The sequence below is a fragment of the Anarrhichthys ocellatus genome, unplaced genomic scaffold (genome assembly GCF_004355925.1).
Source record: "Anarrhichthys ocellatus isolate YVR2014 unplaced genomic scaffold, GSC_Weel_1.0 scaffold19, whole genome shotgun sequence".
Taxonomy (NCBI): domain Eukaryota; kingdom Metazoa; phylum Chordata; class Actinopteri; order Perciformes; family Anarhichadidae; genus Anarrhichthys; species Anarrhichthys ocellatus.
The window spans coordinates 2,848,089-2,874,695 of record NW_022280049.1 but is presented as its reverse complement, the minus strand read 5'-3'; the positions used below and the strand labels follow the sequence as shown (position 1 = coordinate 2,874,695).

Genomic DNA, 26,607 nt, shown 5'->3' with positions numbered 1-26,607 from the left:
AAACCGGTACAACACCTTTATATTTATTCCAGATAGAAACGTAAAAGATCATCAACAGATAAAGTGGTTTTATTTACAATTGGAATATCAAAAATAACAACGGCTACGCATCAACAAGTATGACAGATTTCCGGCAAAAAAAGGTAACAAGAAAATTCATCTGACGGACCTGGAAATACACTTCCTTTACTCAGTGATACAACACACAGCTGTACCATTTCCTCAGAAAGGTTTCTCAGTTCCGTGCGACTCTTTTCTCTGATTAAAAAGAAACAAAACTCTTAGAAGTCCATTGAGCTATGAGCCAGGTAGTCTTTTCGCCCGATGTTGGTGACCTGCTTGGTCTGCATGGCCTCCAACTTCGGACAGTCTGTAATACGATGACCCAGACCACCGCAGAATGTGCAGCCCCTCTCTCCTGTGAAAACATGAGAATCGGGTACGTCAGAAAGGGTTTGCAAACGCTCCACGCTCCTGTGGATTTGAGATGATCAGAGGAACGTTTAGAAGGACAACGCAAAGCAGTTATAGAGTAACCCATATAGAGGGCGTGTAGGGCTAGAGAAAGAGATGTGAACTAGATGTGGTGTGAACGACTCACCTCCGATGTCCAGCATGGTCTCGTCTCCTGTCTGGAGCACCTGGAGGACCGGAGGAACCTTCTGCTTGGCCTCAACTAGCAGAGCTTTAAGGTCCATCAACACCGACTCATCTATGGGGAGAGACATACTGTTAGCTTACTGCAATTAACACGGACTAGAACTGACCACAGTTCTCTATAATACATCGCCAATATTCTGAGAATCAATACTAATAGACAGAAATGAACTAGATTTTAATGATTTTTGTCTTGACTGGTATTGTCCTTACCACAGCCTTTATTGATGAACGTTGTGGCAATACCGGTCTTGCCTGATCGTCCAGTTCTTCCAATTCTATGGACTGAAACGAACAATCAAAGGAGAACTGATGATTATATAATGTATCACTTTTGAGAAGGCCAAGCTGTATACTTGTGGGTGTGTGTGTGTGTGCATATATATATATATATATATATATATATATATATATATATATATATGCGTGTCCTCTTACCATAGTTCTCTATCTCCTCAGGCATGTCATAATTCACTACATGCTGTATAGCTGGGAAATCCAGACCCTTGGAGGCAACATCTGTGGCCACTAAGACATCTTTTTTTCCTTCTTTAAATGCCTCTATTGCTTTTGTTCTTTCCTCCTGATCTGAAACACACACACACACACACACACACACACACACACAAAAGAAAAGAAATCAACAAATATTGCATAAACCGTATCTTGCAAGACGGTGACAAATGGAAAACAACACAGAAGGGTCTGCAATACTTTCTACGCCTTGGACACGTTGATGAAACTTTTAACCAGAAATGGTGACATTTGTCAGCAGGATGGCATCTGGTGGTAATGACGAGCAACTACAAGACAGTTGATGTTTCAGGCCGTTAACATGTAAGCTCCCTGAAACGTGACGCTTGGTTCCTCCACATACCCTATTCATCTGCAGGCACTGTGTACGCACTGCGGTGTGTTTTTAGGAAGTACCTTTTCCTCCATGGATGGCCACCGCCTCTACTCCTTTCAGCAGCAGATACTCATGGATGGCGTCTACATCGGCCTTCTTCTCAGCAAATATCAGCACCTGTTGATGTGAACATACAACATTTTGTCAAATTTGACATGATTGAGTTGTGGATTTATGGATTTTTGGCACATGTCAATGTCATAACATGTGGAAGTACTGACAGGAGGTGGTGTTTTCTGGAGACACTCCAGCAGGTACACCATCTTGGCCTCCTCTTTGACATATTCCACTTCCTGCGCGCGCACACACACACACACACACACACACAGCATTTATTATTAAGTTCACACATTTTTTATACCAGTGGGTTTATAAATTGAATTCCCCTGACTTAAACAGAAAAAGGTGACAAATGAACATACCTGGATGACATCCAAGCTGGCAGCTCCGGCCCTGCCCACGTTGATGGTGATGGGTTTGACCAGCGCACTCTTGGCAAAGTTCTGGATCTTCTTAGGCATAGTGGCGCTATAAAGCAGGGTTTGCCTTTGTCCCTAGATAAAGAAATAACAACATTACAGGACTTTTGATGTCTGACAGCCTCAAAAAGTCAAGGCTTAGTTTTCAAGGCAAGATTTTCGTATGAAAAACACCCCTGCCAGCGCTTTAACAACCAGGATGATTTTGGCATCCATTGCTACAGAGAAGGACCTCACCTTGAAATAGGAGAAGATGGTTCTGATGTCTTCCTCAAAGCCCATGTCGATCATCCTGTCAGCCTCATCCAGAGCCAAGTAGCGGCAGATGTCCAGACTCACCATCTTCTTCTGCAGCAAGTCCATCAGTCTGCCAGGGGTAGCCACCATCATGTGGACACCACTACAACCAAGAGACGACACGCATTCAGGTGGAAAATGAACTCAAGCAGAACTTATTGCTATCTCTAAAATGCAGTGTTATTTGTGCATAGTTCCTGAGATGGTCATGTTAACTGCTATGAATTATTTCTGTAATGCATTATGTCTGGAATTTTTGCCTACTTTGTTCCTTTCTGAATGATTTAATGTAGCTGAATCACAACATTAGTTCGAAGTGAAATTCTGGAGAGAAGACAGAAGCGTCCCTCTGACTTACTGTTTAACGACCTCCATCTGGTCCTTGACAGACATTCCTCCGATGCAGAGGGCGGTGCGTAGCTGAGGAGTGCCTTCCTCCTCCAGCAGCTTGCAGTAGTACTCAATGATGCCGTGAGTCTGCCTCGCCAACTCTCGCTGGAGTGTTCGGGGAAGGGTATTAAAATCAGACATGCTTAGTTGCAAAAATAAATAAATAAATAAAAAGGTTGCTCACAGTAAATGCCATCTGTCTAAAGGCATTTCAAGCTGTTTGTCTTGTGAGTCTTACTGAGGGACAGATGATGAGTCCATACGGTCCCTCTCTCTGGAAGAAAGGCAGCTTCTTCTCCTGCTCCAGGGAAAACATGATGATGGGCAGAGTGAAGACTAACGTCTTTCCAGAACCAGTGAAGGCTATGCCGATCATGTCTCGACCTGACAGACTACAGACAAACCCCGTCAGTTCACGAACAGTTTACACGCACTTAACATACGCTACACATTTGTATAGTATATGTGCATTTCCTGTACTTACACTGTAGGAATTCCTTGGATTTGAATTGGCGTCGGATGCACGATCCCCTTCTTTTTCAAACCTTTTAGAAATGCTGCAAAAACAGTAAAGAGATCTGTTGCTAAAGGCTCTCGCATAGAAAAGACAATGTGATTTCATGTGTGGGAGAGGGAGCACGTTATAACCTGGTGGAAGCTTCATCTCCCTGAAACTTTTGATCGGAGGAGGGATGCCGTCTCCATCAACCAGGATGTGAAACTTCTTCCTGACGCGCTCATGTCGGGTGTTTGGCATGTTCAGGATATAGCGTGGTGCCTTCCAGCTATAAAGAACATTTACGTTAAATATAAAATTTAAAAAAACTCAACAAACAATGTTACTTTGTAGAATTCACTGTTCAAGAACATACCTTGTTTTTATGGGATCGTCATATATGATACCTTTGGCCATTTCCTTCACAGACATCAGAGCTAAAAGGGGGGAGATTTAATTAAAGAATTAGTTTTCAACTTTAGAGTATTTTTGATGAAACCGCTTTAACGTCTGTAAGTTCATCAAAGTGAATCTGATTAATAATGAAACATTTGAACTTCACAGCCTTATAATTTTACCTCTTCCCTCTGCGACGCTCTCAAGAATCTTCTCTTCCTCTTTCAGCTGCTTCTCCTTCGCTGACTCCTTACGGGCTGTAGACGCACAAACATACAGCAGGTGAGAACTCACAGACCCAATGTGGTGAAATTGAATGAGCAGCATGATGACAACAACAACAATCATCATAATCCAGAGTGGGTCGTATACCTTCTGCTTTTTCCTTGAGGTGCTGATGCTGGTCGAGAAGGCTGACAGTGGAGCGTGGGCCAAGACCGTCATCCTCGTCCCTCTGCTCCTCCCCGCTGCAGTTCTGGTCCTCGTCCACTGCCTTTCCTCGCAGACGTAACATCTTCTGTAGCTGTCGGGTACATATGTGGAAACAGAATGAGATGTTGGTATACATAAGGAAAGTCTAAATACAATTATGTTTTAAATAATGATAAACCTTTTATAGCAATGATAACTTACCATTTGGTGTTTCCTTATTTTGACGGGAACATACGGAACATAATCGTCGTCCTCTGATCTTTCTGAGCCAGACCTGTCGTCCTCCCCGTGGGATCTCTGAACACACAGTATCAGTATCAGTAGTATCATCTCTGGGTTAGTGCTCAACATTCAGCCACATCAGCCTTAAAACACATCCAGTGAAAGTCCTTCCAAGGCATGCAAAGCGGCTGGTACATTTGTTTCAGAAATATATACGCAGATCATACGTGTAATGGTACTAGAGATTACCACAATACATTTTCATTCTTACATATTATTTGGATGTGATCGATCTGTATACAGCAGTCATATATGCTGGCATGTGCCACATAGATGCACAGTATGGCAATAGGATTTTGACACAGATAATATTCGATGTTCAAACAAACACATTTATGCTCATGCCATTATATTATATGAATTTGTTTTATATACACTTCTGCAGGTGGTTGCCTAATCGTAAACGTTTCAATCAGCTTAATTAAGGGACACACCTACATCCTTTCTGACATCTGTACTTTGATTAGCTCTCATTTTAAGATTGGTTTTATCAAAGCTTTGGCAATGGAAGCAACATCTCTTTTGCGTTTCAATATCCTGTGATTAAGTATTAAACTCTTATTAAAAGGACTCAGTGACCTAGCTGTATATTTATGACAGGACAGTGCCACACACCACGTGAATCCCTTTCTTTAACCTGGTTTGGGTTGTACCTGCCCGCTGAGAATGGCATGCACCTCGAGGGAGTGTGCAAACAAAAAAAAAACTACTTTGTAATGATTTCTACGAGAAAGTGCTGTTTAAATACGATATCATCTTCTTTGTGGGGTTCATCAATGTTGTATTATACTCAGTAGAAGTAGAATCTCCTTGATAGACCTATGATTGGTCTGACATTTGCACAGTTTCCTTGATTAGGGCCGTTGTGTCAAAAATGACCCAAAGTATGCGCTGATAACCACATGATCTCTATTGATAAAGTTACAATGTGGATGCATTACAGGCAGAGGTATGTTTTACTATCTGCATCCACCTCCTTTCTCAGACCGGGATAGTGTTAGATGTATGAAATTCACTTCAACATTGTTTGATCCTAAGGTTTCTCAAAATAAACTTAAGAGGATGCTGTATTTGACAGAGGTGTTTTTTTTTTAACTAGTTCATCTGAATTCACTAAAAGCATAGATGTCACGTGATGACCCAGTTAAGTATAATATTATTTATTTGCCCTCACTTCTGCTGTCCTTCCGTTTACTGCTCGTCAACATTATTATGTGAACAGTCATATCATGAAAAGACTGCAAATGCAAGTAGTTATATTCAAAGCTGACTTTTAGGATAATATAAACGTCACCATTACGTGTTGACCATGAATGTTGTGGCACTGAAGTGTGCCTAACGTTAGTTGGTCGTTGAGTTTTAACGAACACGGTTTACATTCATACAAAATCTGATTGAAAGTCCCATCTTATCCACACATTTTAGTTTAACACTTTTCGTTGACCTGTTCCAACGACTTTAAATACGTCATCGATAACATTTGTGTACGTAAGCAGAGCACAGGACACTAAGCTAGGACACTTGGCTAGCTAGCTAACTTTAGCCAGGGCTAGCTAGCTAGCTAGCTAGCTAGTGTAACCTCATAACGTCATTGATAGTTTACGCTTAACTTACCTTTTTGGGTCCGTGTTCGTTCTCCATTTTATTTATGAATACAGTAACGTCCTCTATGTACTAAAGCCACGGAGCTGTTGACCAAATACTCACAGAATTCAATAAATATTCCTAATACACATGTTTACACAACACACGAAGCCTCGATACTGTACGGAACGCTGGAAGGGTCAAACCGTACGGGATGCGGCAGCCAAAGATTTCTAAGCGACTCCGCCTGGTGCTGGAGAGGCAGCTCGTGCATGGAAAACCAAACCAAAAGATAATCTTAGAAAGCAAACACCACAATTTATTTTTGTCAGAACGGTATTGTTTTTAATCTTTCGGAACGAAAGATTTTTCACAGTATAAAAAGTGAATTAAAAAAAGAAGAAGAAAAGAAACAAGCCAACATACACTTGGCTATTATTGATATAGTATAAATCTACATTCGAAACATTAAGATAATCTTCTCTAATTGAATATAACCTGGAAAGCATCAGAACAAAATCTCAGCACAGGTTCAGGAAAGACATGATCCACCTCAATGAAAGCCGTCAGCTAAACACATGGTTACTGGTGTAAATCCCAAGGCCCTTGTCCCAAAGGTATCAAGTCTTCAGTGATATTTCCCATCAAAAGATCATCAAGACTTCGATAGGCTAGCTGAGGTACAGGGTGCCACCAAGGTCACAGTACAGGAAAAAGAGTAGTATGGTTGAAAATATATCTCACACACAACCCCGAGAAACGCATGAAAAGGCTCAAAAGGGCCCTAAATAATCACTCAATATGTACAAGCATTGAAATGAACTGTGCCAAACAACGTGTGATGGTTCCAACGTTGCACACTGGTGTACCTGTCACTGCTGGGATATAGAGGTTAATAGAACAGTTAGGAGTGAGAAAACCGGGCTAAATTACTTCGTTCTACAGATGGCAAAGTGTATACTGGATATCACTATAAAAAAAAAAAAAAGATATAATTGTTCAAGATTAACACCAAGGGAGGATCGACAGCGAAGCAACAGACACATTTAAGTTCACCCAATACAGAACTGGGAGACAGTATTTAGATGCGTCTGTTGGACACATCATGCGTATTTGCATTGGTACTTCAATAGATTTATAGTTTTTAAGATGCATCCTGCGAGACAGCATATTGAAATTAATATTAGCATTGTTGGTGTACTGCACTGTCAAACATTCATGTTGGTTTTTATAAAAACATTAATTTCATACAAAACAACAACAGTGTAGCAGGTGGGTAACCAATTGTTTATCATTTCATTTTGGACAACTGATTACTAAATCATTTGATGATCATAATTAAATATTGAGAGACCGCTGAATGCACTGCAGTCTGTTCTTGAGTGAAATCAATGCAGTTGTTGCCTCCGCTGTCCCTATTGCTTTTTGACAAACGGTCTCTAGTGTCTGCTGCGATTGGTGTGTTGAGCCTGAAACTAGCGATACTGAATGTAATGCATGATGAGCACCAAATTAAACTGATTGGAATTCAGAAGTTTAACAACGTTAAAATGTCTCAGATTTGTGATAAAAACATTTATTTCATTTAAGGTAATTGTTTACATACTACATACGTAAGCACATGGATGCAGTGGATTCAACAGACTTTTTTTTCCATTTTTGCATCTCTCATTTAGTGAACATAGCAAAGGGTACAGTTGGCCTTGAGAATGATCCCTGGCTTGTCAGCCACAAGTTATGTTTCAGTCCTCTGAATGGAAAGTATGATTTTTGAACCAGGGTCCCTTGGCTTAGTAAGGAAGAGAAGGAATGGGAGAAGGCCTCAGGCCAAACAGGGCTCTACTGAAAGAGTTTGTGGTGTGAAGTTGTTTTTCTGGCACTCGTCCAAGTTATTGAGCTGCATTGGAAGGAACCTTTTTGAGGCTGAAGTTGGACCAATTCACTGCTACCTTCTGGCGAGTTTGTTTTGCAGAATCAAGGCAAAACCTAGAGGGGACAAGGACGGACAAAAAATAAAAAATAAAAAAATAAAAAACAAGAGAGGAGGAATGCACAGTTTTATTGATGCGTCAATTGTAAGCAATACAACAGTTTTAGCTCAAAGTGTTTTTAAACACTGCCATGATAAACCTACCTTTTGAAGTATTCCACTTCCCGATCACTCTCATCCATTTCTTTTGGATCGACATCTTTCGGGAGAAATACATCATCTAGGAATAACAAAGATTGGACATTAGTTACATATTAAAAGTTAGGAAACAATTGAATTTTTGCACGTTAAAGATAGTTTATTGTACCGATAGCACCGCCAGATTTTTCACCCTTGTTCTTGTTCTTCTTATTTTTCCCCCTGGCTTGCTGCTGTTGCTGCCCATTTGCTGGAACGGTGGGGTGAGCTTTGCTTTCTGAATCCTGCTCGGACCGACCTCCTCTTGTTTCTGTGTCACCTTTCCCCCGTTGTGCATTCGAGAGGCCACCGTTTGCCGCATGTTTAGAAAATCTGCCCTCCTCAGCTTTCTTGGGCCCATTTCTCTGGTTGTCCGCAGAGTGCTGGGGCTGTTTGTTCCCAGCTTTTGAGCCGTTAGAAGACGTTTCTTTACACTCGTTGCTTTTCTGCACGTCATTCCCGGAGGCAGCTTTGGTGTGTTTGTTGGAATTTTGCTCCGACACGGATTGCTCCTGTCTTTGCTGCTGCTTTTTATTCTTCTTTGTCTTTGCACCACCGTTCCCAGCTGTTGAGTTCCTGGGATCAGGGGCATCCTCGTTTGACTTAGCTGTAGCTTGAGCTGGCACCTGTGGCGAACCGTCAGATCCAGTGGAAGTGCATCTTTCTGGGGACCGAACCCTTATGAGCTTTGAGAGACTGGGGGTAGTGTGCAATCGCTGAATGTCCTTTGGTCCAGCAGGGACCCCTGATGCCGTGGAAGTGGTGGTGGTGCTGGGGGTGTTAGGGGAGGAGACTGTGGTTGTGTCCTCCCATCCATTAACCAGGTCCAGGTGGCTCTTAAAGGTTCCCAGTGAAAGAGGGGCCAAGTCGAGGTCTATCTGCTGCAGGTCAGAGGAACCATTGAGATGCGACAGTAAATGGTTGCCCTCCAACGTGGCCGCCTTCTTTGGGAAGTCATTAACATCCAGATTGAGGTCGTACATGCTAAACGAGGCCCGGATTGAGTCTTTTATGGTGTTCTTAATCTCTTCGAGCCGACTGGTAAGGAAACTGTTGACACGCTCGAGCTCCAGCTGGGGCCAATCAAGCAACCGACTGGCTTCTGAACCGTCAGGGAGGGGCTCGTTGTCATCGACAGGCTCGCATGGATTGGAGTTGGGGTCACTGCCTGCAGCACCCATGCCCTGCTGAGCCTTTTCCTGAAACAGAAATGGTACAGGCTTGAGAGACACGCAAATATATGCACTACGAATGAAAACGTCCACAGTTCCAGGAGGCGGACTGTAAATGTAGATATGAACGGCTCATTCTAAACTAACGAAAACACAACGATTCCAGTTTCAGGTGATTATACACGAATAAAAACATTGTAACGATGAATACTATATTCTACTTCTGCCAAGAGATCGCTCAAAATGCACTGGACCTTTCAGTTAATGCTAATGCAAACCAAATGTGTCCTACAGCTGCTCGGACTGAAATCAAAGGGATTACGAGTGTAAATCTAAATCCTGGCAATTTTACAATCTTAAAGTTCTTGTAGAGGTTATTATGGCTTCTTTTGTTAAATGAAAAAAAGGGTTTTTGAAGAATACATGTCAATTAAATGACATATTTAATAAAGTTGTATGGGTGATAGTATAAACATGTTTAATACAATACCCGTCCCTATACATTAGATGATAAATATTAAAATTAAAAAAAAAAAAAAAAAAACTCCCAAATCATTCAAGCATTTGAAAAGTTACCGCACCTTCTTTTTTTGTTTGTGTCGGGCCCTTTTGGCCGCCTTGGCACTGTTGACAGGTTTGGGCTCAGAACTGTTAATAAAGTCCAGCAGCTCATCTACGTCCCGGTTGTCGATGGCACCGGTCACGGTCAGTTCTGAATCCTGACGCTGAGGGAGCTCCTCTTTACGCCGGGTCAGACGGGAGCGGAGCTTCTCTCGGATCTCAGCGTAGTTTCGGCTGGTTGGTGCAGCTGGAGGCTGTGACCAAGGAAAAAATACACAACAGAATATTTTTCATGTTAGCTTTTCATTACACGTTTAAGAAGTATCTAATAGCAAAGGGAACTATTAAGTACTACTGCAAAAGAGGAGGGCAACAAAAAGTTTCAAAGTACCGCGTTGTGTCCAAAGAACTCGCAGTAGCAGCAGTCGCAGTACTTCCCGTCCTTCTGGTTGGTGGAAGAGGAGGCACAGGAGCTCCTCTCAGAGCTGCTGTCTTCATCCTCCCCCTCCTCCAGCTCAGACGACGGGTGGCACAACGTCCCGTTCGTCATTTTGTGCCCCTTACATGCTTGGTCCCTACAAAAACAAGTGACAATGACCCTCAGAAGGCATTCGTATTTCAAATCAATACAGCTACAGAAGCAATTCCATCCTACAGCAAAGCAATGTTGACAGAGGGACACTAACCTGCAGGCCCCAGCTGTCAGGTGGCCCACATTTGAAGTGGCCACCGTCCCTGCACTGTGTCCATTACACGGGTGGTTACAGCCCATGATAGACGTGCCCAGTTTGCTGTGTTGCGTGTTCACGGCAGGAATGTGGGAGTTTTTGCACGGGCTGGGCTTATGGACAGATGTTGGGCTGTCTGGACTGGAAGAGTTGAGTTTGGCGGTGGGGCTGTGGAGGTTTGGTACCAGCGGAGAGAAGGGAGCGTGGGCTGCCACCCCGGTGCCGGACGAGGACGTTACGTGGCCGTGCTGCCCAGAGTTCAGCTTTGGGGGCAGGAGGGAGGAATGCTGGGAAGACAGGCCAGTGGGACTGTTGGGGGGTACCGACAAGTCTGTGTGTTGATGGTGGTCACTGGGGTGAAAGGCTTCACCTGGATGATTGGACAACATGAAAATAAGGAATTAAAATCACACCTTTTTACGTCGTGCTTCAGTTTGTGTTCAGGGGTTTCATTTATAAAACTGTGCGTTTTTATAAATCTCAAATCAACATGTATATGTGCGCAGCTAGTCCAGCCTCACAAACTGAGCTCCTGATCGGTGAGTCTTTAAAGTGAACCATGGAGACTACCGAGAGGAAGTACACTCCTTCCCTCCTACTTCTTCCATTTACGTAGTCGTAACAGTGCCAGAGTCTCTATCGTGCAACACAACACATCACAAGTGTCACACAATCCTAATGTGCAAGTGGTGAAGATTTGCCAGGTGAGGTGACTGGAGAAGGTGAGTGACATCACCGCGGTGACTCTTCTCCAGTGAGCTCTGATACTCTCATCACAGAGCTGTTTACAGTTTGTCTGTGTACTGTGTGCTGAATAAATAAAGTTGTGTTCACTGCAGTGATTTGTACTTAGAAACACTTAATGAAAACTAAGATTGTACTTGGTGATATCTGCACATTATTAGAAGATTATTGCTCTGTTCTGCAGTTCTTGAACGCTATCTTATAGCTGACGATAATTTCATCAGCTGCTGCACAGCTGACCACGAGTGTCGGTAGTTTGTTCTCTCCTCTGCGCTCCGGGGTGCAGACAGCGCTGATAAAATATTAAGCGAAATTTGATTTGAGGTTTGAGTTGGTTGATATCTTTTATCATTGAAATGTGCTTCTAGTTATGGCTCACTAGTACAAGCACAAATAACACTGCTGGTTTGACTGTTAATGATAAAGAGAATGTAGAAGTGCAAAGTAACGTGTGATATGAAGTGAAATTAAATGTTAGAGGCATCATATCTGTAATGATGCCTCTAACATTTTATTATTAGTCTGGCTTCAATTCACCACCTCACCATCTTTCCCCTGTCTCCAAAACATAAAACATACGTACGCGTGGCTCAGAGATTACGTACAGGTGCGCACATTCTCCCGTCAAGTTTGTGTTTATAGATCACAACGTTTGCGTGGGAAGTGGCGTTCGCCTCTTTCAGACCGCCTTTTGTGCGTACGAAGCGGTTATAAATGAGACCCCTGGTCTTATTACCCGTCTATATACACATACTACCTCAAACGAGTAGGCCAGTTAATGCAATTGCCCCGATTCTCTTAGACGTAGGTATGCACTGATCCCAAAACCATATCGGGCCGATACTGACTCAAGTAGCTGGATCGGGTCACAAGGTGGCAGATTTATTCAATTCACTTATTTTTTTACGTCTTATAATCCTGCTCGTCTTCTTCCTCATTCTCTGCTCCTCTTCCTCATCCATGTACTACGTCATGGATGAGCACACTGACAGACCGCACAGCTGAGGGAGTTGTGTTTAGTATTTATCAAGTTTGTTTTCACTAGTTTGTGACTTAATTGGGATTAATGTTTACGTTTTGTTCTCATTTCATGCAGAATTTTAAGTCCTGTTTAAGTTTTGACCAATTTGTTGGTTAATTCAGGAGATTTAGACTTGAATTGTAATTCCTGTTCATTTTAAAGATTTGTTTTCCACTAAATCGCTGGTGTATAGTAACTGTTTGGGGCTGCCCGGTGGTGTATTGGCTAGCACCGTCACCTCACAGCAAAAGGAGCCCGGATTCAGAGTCCTCACTCAAGAGTCCTTTGGGTGGTCCAGAGGACTCTTGACTGAGGACTCTGAATTGCCCGCAGGTGTGAAAGTGCACGTGGTCGTCTGTCTCTATGTGTGATAGTTTGGACGCTGCATATTCGATATGAGATTGTAGACATTCAGTTTGATGGGTGGATTCTATCCTGGGTTCTGATTTCATGAAATACTATTGAATCCTAAGAGTCACAGGAAATATTACCTGGTGGTGTTGGTCGACGGCACATGGTCTTGAAGTGCTTGGGAGTGGTCTTACAAAGGTCTGCTGAGGTAGACAGGGGGTTCCCAGCAGAAGATCCGCTGGAATTTTGGGATGACGGGTGACTGTAGGGACAGACTTTAGTCCCCGACGTTTTAGCAGATTTCCCAGGTGCTTCATGAAGTCCTCTTTTCTCATGACAGGCTGATCCAGCTGTTATACCTGGAGAGGACAAACGTCCAACGAATTTCAAATGGTGGTGATGAGGATTTAAGACAATGCGAAAACGGTTACAATAAAGCCAAATTTCTTACTGCTACGAGAAAGAAACCAGCATTGAAAGAAACGTTTAGCCCTGAAGGTTAACATCCCTTAACGCTAACCAAATAGAAATAAGGAAGTAGTATTTATACCCGGTTAAACATTTCCGATGGTATATTATCAAGTACATTAGGTTAGCTCAGTTCTTATAAAACGTCAACCAAATATTTGTTTGATATTATTCAAGTTGAAAAACATAATTGGTCACCAGCAACCATCAACAAACGTGATTAAAACAAAACCTACCATTTCAAATGCCATCATGTACGCCTTACTTTCACCTACTCTCGTGTAAATGCAATTTGACAACATGGCCCATTCGAGTATTTGCTAAACAGCCTCTACAAAGTGTTTTGATTGGAGCCAAAAATCAGGAAGACAACAGATAAAAAGCAAAGATCACAGCTGACTGACAGGCCATGCTTCCCATTCTATAAACAACTGCCTTGCTCAGCCCCGGGACATCATGCGTCTCTGTTATGGAGAGAACATGTTACAGCTAGGTAGTGCTACTTTGTAATAAGAGTCCTATTAAACCACTGAACTGTCAAATGACAAAGTGATAATAACTGCAGTCTTACTATGGGATGGAAAAACCTCTTAATGAAACTCAATGCATCTCAATTTTGGATTTCCACATTTTTCCATCTTTCTTTATGACAACAATACTTCCCGGAAAATCAATAATAGACAATTTTATAATTCCATTTTAGCAGTTTTGTACATTAAAGCTGAATATTTCAAGAAAATCACAGTGTGTGTGTGAGAGATCATCACTTTTCACCACACCTATGAGTCGTCATTATATTGGAAAGCTGCAAGTTCAGGCATGCAACAGATGCTTAGATCTGCAGTTTTTGTAGCTCTAAAGACTTCGGCAGAATTGATTAGATAGAATAACTGAATCCAATACAGGAACATTTTACCAGAATAACTATACAAGTTTAGACAATTGCCTCTGCTTTGCTGTGACCTTTCCACTGACACTGATATTTGACTCTGATTAAAGCACAGCATGCAAACACTTTCATTTCTACGCAAAGCAGTCGGTGTTTTTCAATGTGAATTAATTAAAAAGGTGAAAAAATTAGCAATGTTTTTGTGCAAAATCCACAGCGTTCTTCTTGCTATTTTAGTCCTAATCACACTCTCTGATTTAGTTAAATCATCTTGATTTCAAAGTCTATTTTTCTCTAAGGACCTCAGGATGTAGAGCGTTGTCAGCTTCTACATGATGCCTCTTTGTATTTCTAAGATGTAATAGACCAACTCCTGAACAGAGTGGCCAAAATTGTATCACACATGTATCGCTAAGTAAGACAGCAAACAAGCCACCCGTAGAGCTCTGATTCTAGCCTAACGTGTGTCCATTTCACATGACTGAAACTTGAGTTTACAGCAATTACTGTCATTGTCATTAAATGTTTTCTGGAGCTGGGATGACAGACCTTGTTGTGAGTGTGAAGAAGTGTTGTGGTTGCAGTGTTCCCCTCCGTTGGTGTGGGCAGAGTTCCAGAGACCTGACAGTTTGTGGGCTGACAGGAAGGAACTCGGGTCCCAATCCACAGTACTTTGCTCCGGGTAACCGTTCCCACAGCTCTGGGACTTACAGGAGGAAGAGTGTGACAATGGTACCTGAATTAAACAAAAAAACAACAACAACAAATGGTTAATCACAGGGCTGTATACATCGGCTTACATTTGGCACCAAGTAACTACCAATATTAGCTTGTAATACATTGAAGGGAGCGACAAGTAAAACACTCTTTAAATGCATTAATAAATATCAGGTAAAGAAAAAACAAATATTAAAATAAAAAAATAAAAATCACTGCAGGGGACTGTTCCTCAATCTGTTCTGTTTTTGCACGTCTGCAAGTTTGAGCAAAATACCAATAAAACATCTTGAACATGTTCATCTGCATTTATGTAGAAGCAATCAAGAGACAGCAAAGGTAATAGCTGCTGCTGATACATATGCCACAGAGAGACACATACAAAATAAGCTACTTATGAAGAGGCAAAAAGTAAACTACATGTTTAAACTCATTGAATCCAACATTACATTGGACAGATATATTTAGTGAGTATGCTCGTGCAAATGCAATGCCTCGTAGGATGAATAAAGATGGGATTACCTCAGTCGACAGACACCAACACAGTTTAACCAAAAAGAAGTTAAAAGAAGTCGTGAAAAGGATCCAGACATACGACCCAAATCAGTCCCCTTTTATTTACCGGCGTGGGTTGCTCCTGGGTGCTCCGCCTCTCCTCCTCTTCCACACTCTTACAGCAGCTCTGACATATCCACAGAGGCACCTCTCCCAGCAGAGACTGAGACAGCGAGGGCACTGCATCAGCAAGCTTACGCCCTGGCGCCTCCCGCAATAAGGCCTGGGAGAGCGCGGGCACAGCATCAGCCAGCTTGGTCCCATGGCCACCGGGGAGTCCGTTCACCGAGCCTGCTCCCCAGTCCTTAAACTCTCGGTGGCACAGGAGGCAGCAGGTGTGCATAGGCTAGGGGGAGAAAGAGAGGATGAAGAGGTCGACTGTGGTTACCAGTTAAACACTAGAAAAATATAGAGTCCGATAGGTTAGAAGAAATTTGACAATGCCTACTAAACATAGTGGGCAATCACACAGCCAATTTGTGATACAAAACGCCCTCCAGTTAAACGGTTGAATCAACACCTCTCTAAAAGAGTTATGTATCATAGACATTTCCCAGTATTTTCTAGATATCACATAATTGTATGATAAAGTGATACCTTTTAGAGATAATCAGGTTATTCAAAGTTTGCAAATGCACGACACAATTCTGCCATAACATTGTAATATGTAGTTATGAGACTCGTCTAGACGGGCATCTTGCACATGTGGTATTAAATGTATTGACTCAATCCAAGCAGCAAGTAGTGAAGCTCAGAGGTCAGTTGTAAGGTTAGCTGGTCGCTGATGTGACAGTGGTCCAGCCTGCAGCGCACCAGCTTCTCTTTTAAAGGTTACCGTTCACCCTCAACTTAAGTAGCTAACGTTACTGACTTATCGAACGTTAGCTAGGCAACACTGGCTGATAACTGCACGCATTGAAACTTTGAACATTAGCTCCTGTCAAACTCCGATAGAATAGTGCAGTACAGCAACACAAAGAAGATTAACAGTGTAATAGAGTCGAATAAACAACTCCAACCCGTGTCTATTAGTTAGCTAGCCTTATTATTTACCCGTTATCTCGTTTCAGCTAACAAGCTAATTAGCTAGCTAGCAGCTGTTTAGCTACTGTTGGCTGAGTGGTTCCTGTGGATGGGTTCAAGTGTAGGCAGTAAGCACGTTTGCAGCACGTTAGCTGGAGACGATAGCCCGGCTAGCCCTCTGGCTAAGGTTAGCTGGGTGGATGGGCAATTGTAAACGCTGAAAATGGGACGACCCGTCCAGGGCACAATGTCACCTGTCCGGCAGAGGAGAGGGGCTGCAATGCTAGCCACACTGCCTGTTGGGGACGAGTCTGCTCGCTAAGTTGAGCGTGTTATTTATTTAATTACATACCACGCTCAACAGTCAAGACTACTACATAAAGATTGAAATAGCGTTCAACCAGCCAGCGGATGCATATAACTTCACCTCTGCAGGATGTAGCCACATAAAATAAAAGCACAATGGAGGATGCTTGGATTAGCAGAGAGGTGCTAGCTCAGAGGCTAGCTAGGTTTGTTTTAAACGCAGCGATTGGCTCGCTGCTAGCTAACCTACCTGGTTCGCCCTGGTAGTAGCCAACCTATCCAGCCCAGCATCTCCGCCGCCACCGTCAGCTGCATCGCCGGGAGAGACTGGGCTCTTCGGTGCGGTCTGCTGTCCAGGCGCAAGCTCCTTCTGAGCGACCCCTTGCTGCTTGCTTTTCTTTCTCGCCATTACAGTGGTGGTTAAAATACGCTTTGGCCAAGTTTGCACCAGTTTCGATGATTTGTAGAGCACACTTTCTTTTCTTTCGGACCTCAAAATGTTCTCTATCTCCTCCAGTCAAGACAACAGTCAATATGGCGGAGTACTGGCACACTCAGGAGTTCATAGGTTAAAGATACTGCTGGCAAAGCGGCTTCAGTCCCATTCGTAGACTACAACTGAAACCAGACTGAGGCAGTGAAGCCAGACGCCGCCATATTTAGTAAGGGCAACCCTCGCCTACTTTTTTCTTTAGCGTATGAACAGACAATTAAACACATCTTGCCGTTTACACTGGCTATTCAAACGGACGATTTTAGTATTAGCGAATATAATATAATATGATTTTATGCTAGCTAAATACGTATTCATCTTTGATATGAAGACATTTTGCTTAATGTGCACAGTCTATATTTAAAAAAATAAATATATTGGTATCGAAAGAAAATGAGATGCAGCTGTAATTAAAGTAAATATATATATGTTTTTTCAGACATTGGAAGAGGGGGAGAGTAAGATAAAAACAAACCTAAGTTTAACAATAGCACATATATAACAATGCAACTTTGTACAACTATGTGTGCTCACATGCGCAAACGGCCAGCTTGTATAGTTTTGGATTTGCATATAATAGGGGTAATTATATGCATAAATACATGTCAATATTGTTGTTAAGCATACATGTTTGAAACATAAAGGAGCTGTGCAAGGTGAGGGGGGCTTGATAATGACGTTTTACGTTGTCTGCCGATGCCTTCAAATACTTTCAGAAATATTAATATCGTAGCCTAAATTCACAATAATGACGAACCCATGGCTTCATTATGATACGAGATACATCTTTCTTTTACATGAGATTTACGTTATGTGTTTGTGTCATTAAGTAAAATTGGCCGTTTATTAAGTGTCTTACGTGCAACACTCACAGTAAAAACTTTTTTTTCTCAATGTCACCCACATGAGCACTCTCTTATTATATTTTACAGAAATAAACCAACAGAGTCCAATACTTTAGATGGCCCTTTTAGTCATCATATCCGATAAAACGTACGTGCCCGCTTTTATAATTACGATGGTAGCTCAAATGTCCGAGTTTGCGTGGAGCACGTGAACGCAGCGTCACAGTGAACGCTGTGTTTGGGCTCTTGAGGACTGAGGACGTAGCACAGACACACACACAGCGTTCATCTACTTCAGTCTGCTGACGCTTACACCACATTAGGTTGTTTACCCGCTGTTGTTTTGTATTACAACAAACAGAATAATAATGGACGGAAACATTTGCAACATCCAGGTGCTTCTTCGGGCTGCGGAGTTTCTGGAGCGAAGAGAGCGAGGTCGGTGTTTTTATGATAACTGTCAGTGTATAGGAGAGGAAGTTGGTTAACAACAAAATACACAATGAAGGTACTGTCACTATGAATGCAAAGCACAATGCATGTACACAATGCAATGCAATTGGTCGAGAAATCGCCAATATTGTTGCTGGGATGTTATGTTAGTCGATGTTTCCCATTTGACTAAGTGACCTACATTATCGGTCCCATCATTGTACTCAAAGGCGCCAATCTCGTCCGATTTGAAAATGAATCCGAGCGGCGGTGAACACTCATTACGACGAATGAAAGTGAGACAGGAAAAAAACACTCAACTCTCACAAGTTTCATTCATTATGCACACGCTGCAGACATTTGTAGTGTGTATTTCTGCTCGTGAGGCTGCAGATTAGTCGTATAATGGGGAATAGCTGGTGTTGGATGGCGCCAAAAACAAAACGCCCAGCTGATGATGCTGATGACAGCAGTCTGTCGCTTTTGTCTTCCTCCTCTTACTATTTAGGAGGAGATAATGGATCAGGCAATGGAGATAATTTGTAGCACCAAGGTTCACAAAATAAATGGGGAAACTTTATATTTAACATTGCTGCTCTTGAATTTCAAACAATTTCCTCACGAAGCTGAAATGCACTTTTTTTTTTTTCCTAAACAGAGGCAGAACATGGATACGCTTCACTCCTGCCTCTCAGTCCAGATCACCCCGACAAGAGGAGTAAACAGAAGAGCAAAAAGATATCTGCTGGTGGCAATAGGTGAATACATTGCATAACATACAACTGACAACTGGGTGTGGTTGTGAAGCTCCACTTTCAGTTCTGACATGAATCTTAAGCATGACGTAATTGCTAAGAGTTGTTATGTTCATAGCTAAACAAGCTGTCTGTTTCTGTAAATGCAGGTCAGTTCACAACGAGCTGGAAAAAAACAGGTAATTTATATTTTGTCAAAATAAATAATATGCATTTTTTTCGACACTTTTTATGGTAGCGAAAGTTAGAGGAAGACTACGCATTAATCATAAACACCCAGTTTTGACTTGCATGGACTAACAGCATCTGTTGTTGCTTGTTGTGCTTTGCAGACGAGCTCAGCTGAGGCACTGCCTGGAGCAGCTCAAGAAGCAAGTCCCGCTGTCATCTGACTCGATGAGGAACACCACGCTCAACCTGCTGAGACGAGCCCACCTTCACATAAAGGTAAACACCACACCGCCTAGTCGAGAGCGCAATGTTGGGACAGTTATTGTCCCGGCTAACGCGGGTTTGCTCACGGCACTCGGCCGGTGGCCTCCGAATACTTTCCCCGCCTCGTCCATTCGGTCCACCGCTCACTCGTCTGTCTCTCTGCGTTCTCGTTTCAGAAGCTGCAGGAGCAGGACGAGCGTGCGGAGCACCTGAAGGGCCGCCTGCGCTGGGAGCAGAGAGAGCTGCGGGTTCGTCTGGAGCAGCTGCAGAGAGGCTCGGAGAGGATGAGGAACGACAGTCAGGGGTCGACCATGTCGTCCGAGAGGTCGGACTCCGACAGAGGTACGTCAGTCATGGAAACCAGAAGGGTCTCACCTCGGTACAGTAAATCATAGCTGTGCTTTATAGCTCAAAGTGTGATTACAGGTGCAAGCTCTGATTTGTTTTGGATTATTATTATGTCACATTCGAACCACTGTGATCGTGGTCTTAATGGGAACTGGAAGTTCCAGCATCATAAAAATAACCTCTGTCTCCTAGCAAATAACACATTGATGTAGACTTCTCATTAACAGGAGTTTAGGATGTCAATGTTTTACCAATGTGTGTTGATGTTTTCTGAGCAGCATAGTTTGAACTATAGCTTGGCAATACTTCAAAAGTACAACTTATCAACCTTCAGGGTTTCCATGTGAGAAATCTCATTATGTTGATATCATGATTGCAATCATATGACCCAGCGGTAGTTTGTGAGTTCAATGAGACGAGTGAAGTTTCCTCCCACTAATGGATTTGATCCCTGCTTGGTCACCTTACAGAGGATGTGGAGGTTGACGGTGAAGGCATCGTGTTCGACTGTCTGGACTCTGACGGACTGAGCATTACGCACACCGGTGCGGACCACTGTTACTCCAGCATGGACAAAGCCTGGCTATGACGGCAGAGAAAAACCTACGGTCGCTCACGTCGTGTCACCGGGTGGACAGGAAGAAGAGGAGAAAAACATTCCAAAAACAAGCCAGCGCAGGACGAGGGACAGTGGAGCAAGATGCTACTGTACAACTGAACACTTTATTATTCATTTTTTAAAGGAGTAACTTTTGATATTCTCTTTTTAAAATATGTCAGACTACAAGCTAAACAATAATGTTCTGAATGAGCTGTGTTCATTTGCACTGAGTAGCAGTTAAAATCACTGGGCTGGGATGGATGTATGAATTTCCTGTCCTCAACCATTAGCGGCATTTACTTCCTCAGCCACAAGGTGTCTGTGACGACTCAAACCGTTCTACTAACTCATCTTGAAGGGCTTTTTATTCAAACCTCTTAACTTATTCTTTACTACAGTATGTATGTTTATACTGAATTCTGCCTTAAATAAGATCTGGTTCGGTATCCCATACGGCTTTTCCTTAGCACTAAGTTCATATTTCAGCAATGCCATGTGTAGCATGCACTTAAACCTGCGCTATTATTGTCCTATTTTGTAAGTTGTTTCAGTTATGTTTTTTTTTTTTTTTCTTATGTTGCACAAAAACCACCACACATTGCACTTGTTTTGTCTCAAAAAGATTGTGGGTATATCAAAATGAAAACAGTGAACATAAAAGAACTGCTCATGTTTGCACCTTCATGTCTGGAAATAAAGTTAAATGTGAAAAATACTCAATTAGCGTATTTGTACACAATTCAGTCTGTGATCAAGTGCAAGAATTTTGATGCCTGTATTTAAAGACGAGTTGTGAGTGCATGTGGAGAGTACAATGACCGTTTTATTCACTGCTTATACGAACTGGTCTGCTTCTTAGAGGTGTGCATTATAACAACCGTACACTTCATTGCTTGTGCATTTCTCACGTCAATTATGCATGCACCACAGTCTGACAGTTTGTCAAACTTGTAGTAATTGTGCAATTTATGCTGTATTACAGGTGTTTCATATTCATTGCCCGATATGTAATAACTGAAGGTGCTTTTCCCCCCCTTCACTTTTGTATGCAATATGCCTCATTACCTTTTAATAGTATGTATGCATTCATCTATCTCTCCGCCCAGTTATATAATGTAGCATTTTTGTACGTGTAAGCTTTTTTTTATTGAATAAATATTTTGTATATTTATGTGCCATTTCTAATTATTTTACTGGAGCTATTGCTTCACAATGATCAAACCTTTTTGCTTGTGAGGCCATAAGACAAAGTCATGGCTGACCCCTCTTCCGTTGAAATGGATTCATCCATTTTATTTGAAAAACAGGAAGTCTAAAAATTTGGTATTTAAGAATCTTTTTTTGTTTTCTATCCCATCCTGTTAATCATCTAGCTACCCCAGGTTGGGAGACACTAATGTAACTATACAGAGACATCACAGCAGGATTGTTACAAAGGAAATGTCCATTTATTGACGATATATTTAATCAATGCAGTAAGAGCACATTGTTGCATGGTCTGTGTCATCAGTCATAAGCTGAATGTGCAATACAAAGTGATTTTTGCCTTTGTACACACATTTTAAATTAAGACACTGAAGTCCATTGCAAGCAGATCTTAATATCAAAAGTGCAAAGTGAGTATTTTTCACCAAGCTATGACTGCCAACAGTACGGACCCTTCTTCAGTCAATGCACTTCAACTTGAAGCAATCAGTCTCGGTAGGGTGATTAAGGTGTGGTCGGGTGAACTGAACTAAAAGACAACATGATTGTCACAAAACATACAACTTAAGGAAATCAAACGCATGAATTTGCAGTAATTAGATATTAGCCTCAAGAAAAGGCCGTTAATAATAAACTATTATACAATAACGTGACATACTGAAAGGAACAGAGTAAAAGGTAAACGTTGTTGATGGGCACAAAGGTTGAGCAAAGGTCTGAGGAACAGTATCAAGGTTGGTTAAGTGCCATTATTACTTTATGGCACACAGAGCCATATTCAGCCAGTCCTTTAAGATCCCTATCTATGGTCAATACTGAGATGATCTGGTTTTAACGGCAGTGCGGCCAGACTGCTCCAGTCTGTACATTTTACTCACACCCTCTCACTTACGTCACTTTTTTGTTTCCATACCGTAGATAAGCAAATGTACACGGTACGTCAGTCTTCATGCGGCGCTTAAACGTTACAACGACTGAATGGTAGAATATATTCCAGGAGGCTGGAGCAGCCTCTTGAACCCAGCTCAGGCCTTTTTTATGGTCCACCCACCATTTCAGTACGTGGCTTCCTCACAGAGGCGTCTACTCACGACGGGATCCGTCTGTCTGAACCATGAGGGGTGGGGGTAAACCGATGACCTACACTGCTCATCACACATATTGTTTCTTCTGGGCCTGTGAGGCGAGGTCTTTGGCTTTCTCCTTAGCTGCCAGCGCTGTCTCTCTTGCTCGATCCGTAGCAGTTTCTGTTAAGCTTCTTGATGGCGCTTCACCTAAAAAAGTCATAACATATCGATTATAATATCGGTAGAAATATTTGGATACTTACGTAGTTCTAGAAGATTGAATCTATCAATAAATAATTGGGAATTGTGTAATAAACGACAGACACTTGCATACCATTTGAATTATTCATATGAATCAGCTTCTCTCTGTGTGTGTCAGTGACGGGGATTTTACCAACAAAAGTTGTCTTGCATATTTTGCACCTTTAGAGGTTCCCAACGTTCTCCTGTTATACTCCCTTTAGAAAGCTGTTAAGCTTCACCCAAAATGGCAGTGTTTTTATTTGACCGATATGTTTTCTCAATGAGCATCACACAGTTTTTCCTTTTTTTCCTCCACCAACCATTTGCTCATCTTGTACTTCCCCTCTGCTAACCTGAACATAACAGCATCACAGCAAAGCACAGGCGTTGCAAATAAAATAAACGATGGTTCGTTATAGCAATTAATGCAAAGCACTAATTACTGATGTTATTATTTGACAATTTACCTTGCATTTTGGCCAGCACATATTCAAAGCCTTTCATGGTCTTTGTAACACTGGTCTTGAACCTTGCAAGACCAAATTCCTGGAAAGAGAAGACACAAAGTCAGCTTAGACAGAGAACAATGTGTCATCAACGTATACCTCATATCATCACATACGTACTAATATACATTCCCAGAGCCTGAGGACAACAGAAGACCACTCTGATTCTGTCATAAATCATTCAGCAACCTAGGTCTTGGCAGACAACTGCTCTACCGTTGCATCTCAACACTGTGTATTGTGTTACCAACTCCAGAATGAAAGATCGGTGTGACGCCCCACACCACTTTCCCTGAGCTGCTACGTAGCGTAGCGCAATGCAACGCTTCCCTCTACTGACCTGAATGCCTCTAGAGAGCCCATAGACGTTGGAAGAGATCCAAGCTTCTCTTCTTATCTCTGTCCAGCTGCCATTGTCAGGGTTGATTTGGTACTCGCACCGCTCTTCCACGGACTGTGACGGAGAGGTAAAAAACAACAACAAACGCAACATAAGGTTGTGTGATTACGTTGTGCGATGCCGAGTGCCAATGGAGTCAAACATTGTGGTACCAAGAGGCGAGCGTGGCTGATGTTCCATGTGAGCGTGGTCATGGTCCTTTTCTGAGGGTCCACAATGGAGTCCTCGATGATGTATGCCTTGCTGGCCATGTGCTTGGGAAGGTAGCGCTCCATCCAGCGAGGAGCTCGGCTCGTTTTGGTCAACAGTCGTCTGGATTTGAGGCAGTTGGTTGGCGTAACCTCTCGGAAAATGATGTCCTCCGTCAAAACATGGTTACTGTGAGAGAGAAGTACAAGCTACGGATCAGGATGATACAAAAACACGTTTGTCATGTTCTTCAATTCAAATACATTAAGTTTTCATAATTTCAAAAAATGAGAAGAAATTTACATCACATTCTCAAAGGGACGTCTTAAAAACCAAAAAGTATCAAATTTACAATGTCATAAAAAGGCAACAAATACTCACACATGAGAAACTGAACAAGAAACTGTTTGATTAGATAATAACTTTTTAAAACAATTAAATCGATAATCAAAATTCCTGGAGATGTATTTTGTTATGGATTATTTCCTTCCTTCACGAATGATTATTTTCACTGTCGATCAGATGATTATTTCCTTGATTTATCAATAAATCATTTGTCTAAAAATGTCAATAATAGCAAAATATGCCCATCACAACTACATATTTAAACAGTTTGTTTTCATATCACAACAATAGCCAAACAATAAGTAGTTTATTCAATCGTTTGCCCCGTCGATCTATTAATGGACTAATTGTTTCAGCTGTGATGTTCACCTCTTCACTGCTGTCTGGGGAAACAGTCTACGCAACCTCGGTGGTGAAGGTAGCAACATCATGCTCGAAAAAAAATGCTTTCATATTTTTACTACAAAAGTATAAATATGAACTTTAAGTATTAAATAGTAAGATTACTCATCAGGTGAGAGAATGATGTTATATTACATCGTTGGACTGTTATTACTGACACAGTGTATCATATTTAATCAGCTAATCATATGTTTAATATGTAAAATCATAAGGAACCAGCACATGAAATGTAGTTGTGTTTAAGTATGAAGTACCAGACGATAAAAATAAAAACTTAATTAAGTAAAGCACGTCACAGCTAAACCACTGTAAACTGCTACTTAGTATTTCCCACCACTGTTTACCTTCATCAGTAAACAACTGCTGAGACATAATCTCATCTATTAACACATGTGCAATTTGGATAAAGAAGTTCATAAGCTAGATCCACCTCACTCACCTGTAAGGGTTGGGATATCGTTGCCAGAAAGCGATACAAACTTGGTCCCAGGTGCTCTTGAGCAAACCTGCGCAGCAGAAATACTTCACCATTGTTCCCTGCGTTTAGTCTGGCAGTACCCTGAGGAAACACAGAACAAACACATCATCGTGAGCAGGCTAATGTCGGAGGCTCGTGCAAACACACAACGTTTACTCAACCGCACTTTCGACGATTGAGGAAGTTCGTGTTTTTGTACTCGAAAGTGTCAACAAACACGACAACTAAAAAAAAAATAAAAAATGGACGAATTACGTGATGCATCTTTGTCTATGTAATACCATTACGTGGAAAGTAAATAAATGTGAGCCGTTATCAGAGACGTTTTACCGAACTGTTCAGCTAAACGCTAGCTTAGCTACATGACAGCTGTCAGTCAGATACAAAACAAATATATCATCATCTCACAAATACAACGCTGAGTCTTCTGGTACGTAACGAACAGACAATGTGTCTGACAGTATGAGTGAATACAGGCTTTACAGGCCGGTGAATCACTCTCCGGAGACTCCATCAGATAAACCGTTCCTGTCACGTCCGCACCCCTTAGCTCCATCGTTAGCATCACGAGCTAGCCTAGCATGACGCGAACCTCGCGAATGAGTGGCACAGTTCGGCCCAGACATTTCTCTGACCGACTTTCAATAAGCGAAGTTTATTTCAGAGGCAAAAAGGCGGTTACCTGTATGGCGACAGCATTCAAAAGATGAGTATCTGCATGTTGTACTCCGGTCGGCATGAACTTCCCCGTGCAGCCACCGACCGATCACGTCCCACGTGACTTGGTCTGAAGGGAAGGTCAAACGCCGACGACACTTCCGGTAGGTGGTGCCTCTGGAACACTAGAGGGCAGCACGTGACGGTGCAAAATGCAATACAGCGTTCAAGAGTATTGTGTCTACTCAAGAGTGGATTTTGATCAGAAATTTGGGGGTCTGATGTTATGTAATTGAGTCAAAACAACAGAAAGTGGCATCTGTAAGGCTCCTACAATCTATCTTCAACTCAAATGTAAAACACCCCTTACATTATTATGGTTAATCTGACTGTGTCTTGCTATTCTTGGAGATATATCCCCTTGAGCATGCCATACTTTGCTACAGAGGGATAATGTCTTATGCATAAAATCTTCCCTGAAAACATCTCCAGTCTGCAGCAAAATCTTCACACATTAGCTCTAATGCCAAAAGGGTTTAATGTGATGGGTCGAAGCTCAATGTTCGTCTGCTGGTAGTCC

General features: G+C 42.1%; 4 protein-coding genes across 4 annotated transcripts; 1 reads left to right on the top strand and 3 right to left on the bottom strand.

Annotated features, from left to right (window-relative positions):
* Nucleotides 1-53: 53 nt before the first annotated feature.
* ddx41 (DEAD (Asp-Glu-Ala-Asp) box polypeptide 41) lies at nucleotides 54-7,390 on the bottom strand. The gene is made up of 17 exons (XM_031857964.1): nucleotides 5,954-7,390; nucleotides 4,259-4,354; nucleotides 3,998-4,148; nucleotides 3,808-3,882; nucleotides 3,606-3,666; nucleotides 3,382-3,518; nucleotides 3,218-3,290; nucleotides 2,972-3,125; nucleotides 2,702-2,838; nucleotides 2,284-2,446; nucleotides 1,990-2,121; nucleotides 1,789-1,860; nucleotides 1,588-1,684; nucleotides 1,096-1,245; nucleotides 871-942; nucleotides 602-712; nucleotides 54-418 (listed from the first exon to the last, which is right to left on the bottom strand). The coding sequence occupies exons 1-17, from the start codon at nucleotides 5,978-5,980 to the stop codon at nucleotides 282-284; spliced, it is 1,845 nt and encodes a 614-aa protein (XP_031713824.1). The 5' UTR covers nucleotides 5,981-7,390; the 3' UTR covers nucleotides 54-281.
* Nucleotides 7,391-7,483: 93 nt separating this feature from the next.
* Nucleotides 7,484-17,158, bottom strand: fam193b (family with sequence similarity 193 member B). Its single transcript, XM_031857963.1, has 10 exons — nucleotides 16,876-17,158; nucleotides 15,364-15,642; nucleotides 14,574-14,760; nucleotides 12,808-13,026; nucleotides 10,510-10,921; nucleotides 10,215-10,398; nucleotides 9,844-10,077; nucleotides 8,221-9,289; nucleotides 8,058-8,133; nucleotides 7,484-7,909 (listed from the first exon to the last, which is right to left on the bottom strand). Exons 1-10 carry the CDS (start codon nucleotides 17,032-17,034, stop codon nucleotides 7,813-7,815), a joined length of 2,916 nt encoding a protein of 971 aa, XP_031713823.1. The 5' UTR covers nucleotides 17,035-17,158; the 3' UTR covers nucleotides 7,484-7,812.
* Nucleotides 17,159-18,223: 1,065 nt separating this feature from the next.
* mxd3 (MAX dimerization protein 3) lies at nucleotides 18,224-21,249 on the top strand. The gene is made up of 6 exons (XM_031858142.1): nucleotides 18,224-18,401; nucleotides 19,054-19,153; nucleotides 19,300-19,329; nucleotides 19,483-19,597; nucleotides 19,762-19,927; nucleotides 20,404-21,249. Exons 1-6 carry the CDS (start codon nucleotides 18,332-18,334, stop codon nucleotides 20,520-20,522), a joined length of 600 nt encoding a protein of 199 aa, XP_031714002.1. The 5' UTR covers nucleotides 18,224-18,331; the 3' UTR covers nucleotides 20,523-21,249.
* prelid1a (PRELI domain containing 1a) lies at nucleotides 20,881-26,152 on the bottom strand. Its single transcript, XM_031858141.1, has 6 exons — nucleotides 26,053-26,152; nucleotides 25,332-25,451; nucleotides 24,109-24,334; nucleotides 23,897-24,010; nucleotides 23,518-23,596; nucleotides 20,881-23,014 (listed from the first exon to the last, which is right to left on the bottom strand). The coding sequence occupies exons 2-6, from the start codon at nucleotides 25,421-25,423 to the stop codon at nucleotides 22,893-22,895; spliced, it is 633 nt and encodes a 210-aa protein (XP_031714001.1). The 5' UTR covers nucleotides 25,424-25,451; nucleotides 26,053-26,152; the 3' UTR covers nucleotides 20,881-22,892.
* Between the last annotated feature and the right edge of the window lie 455 nt (nucleotides 26,153-26,607).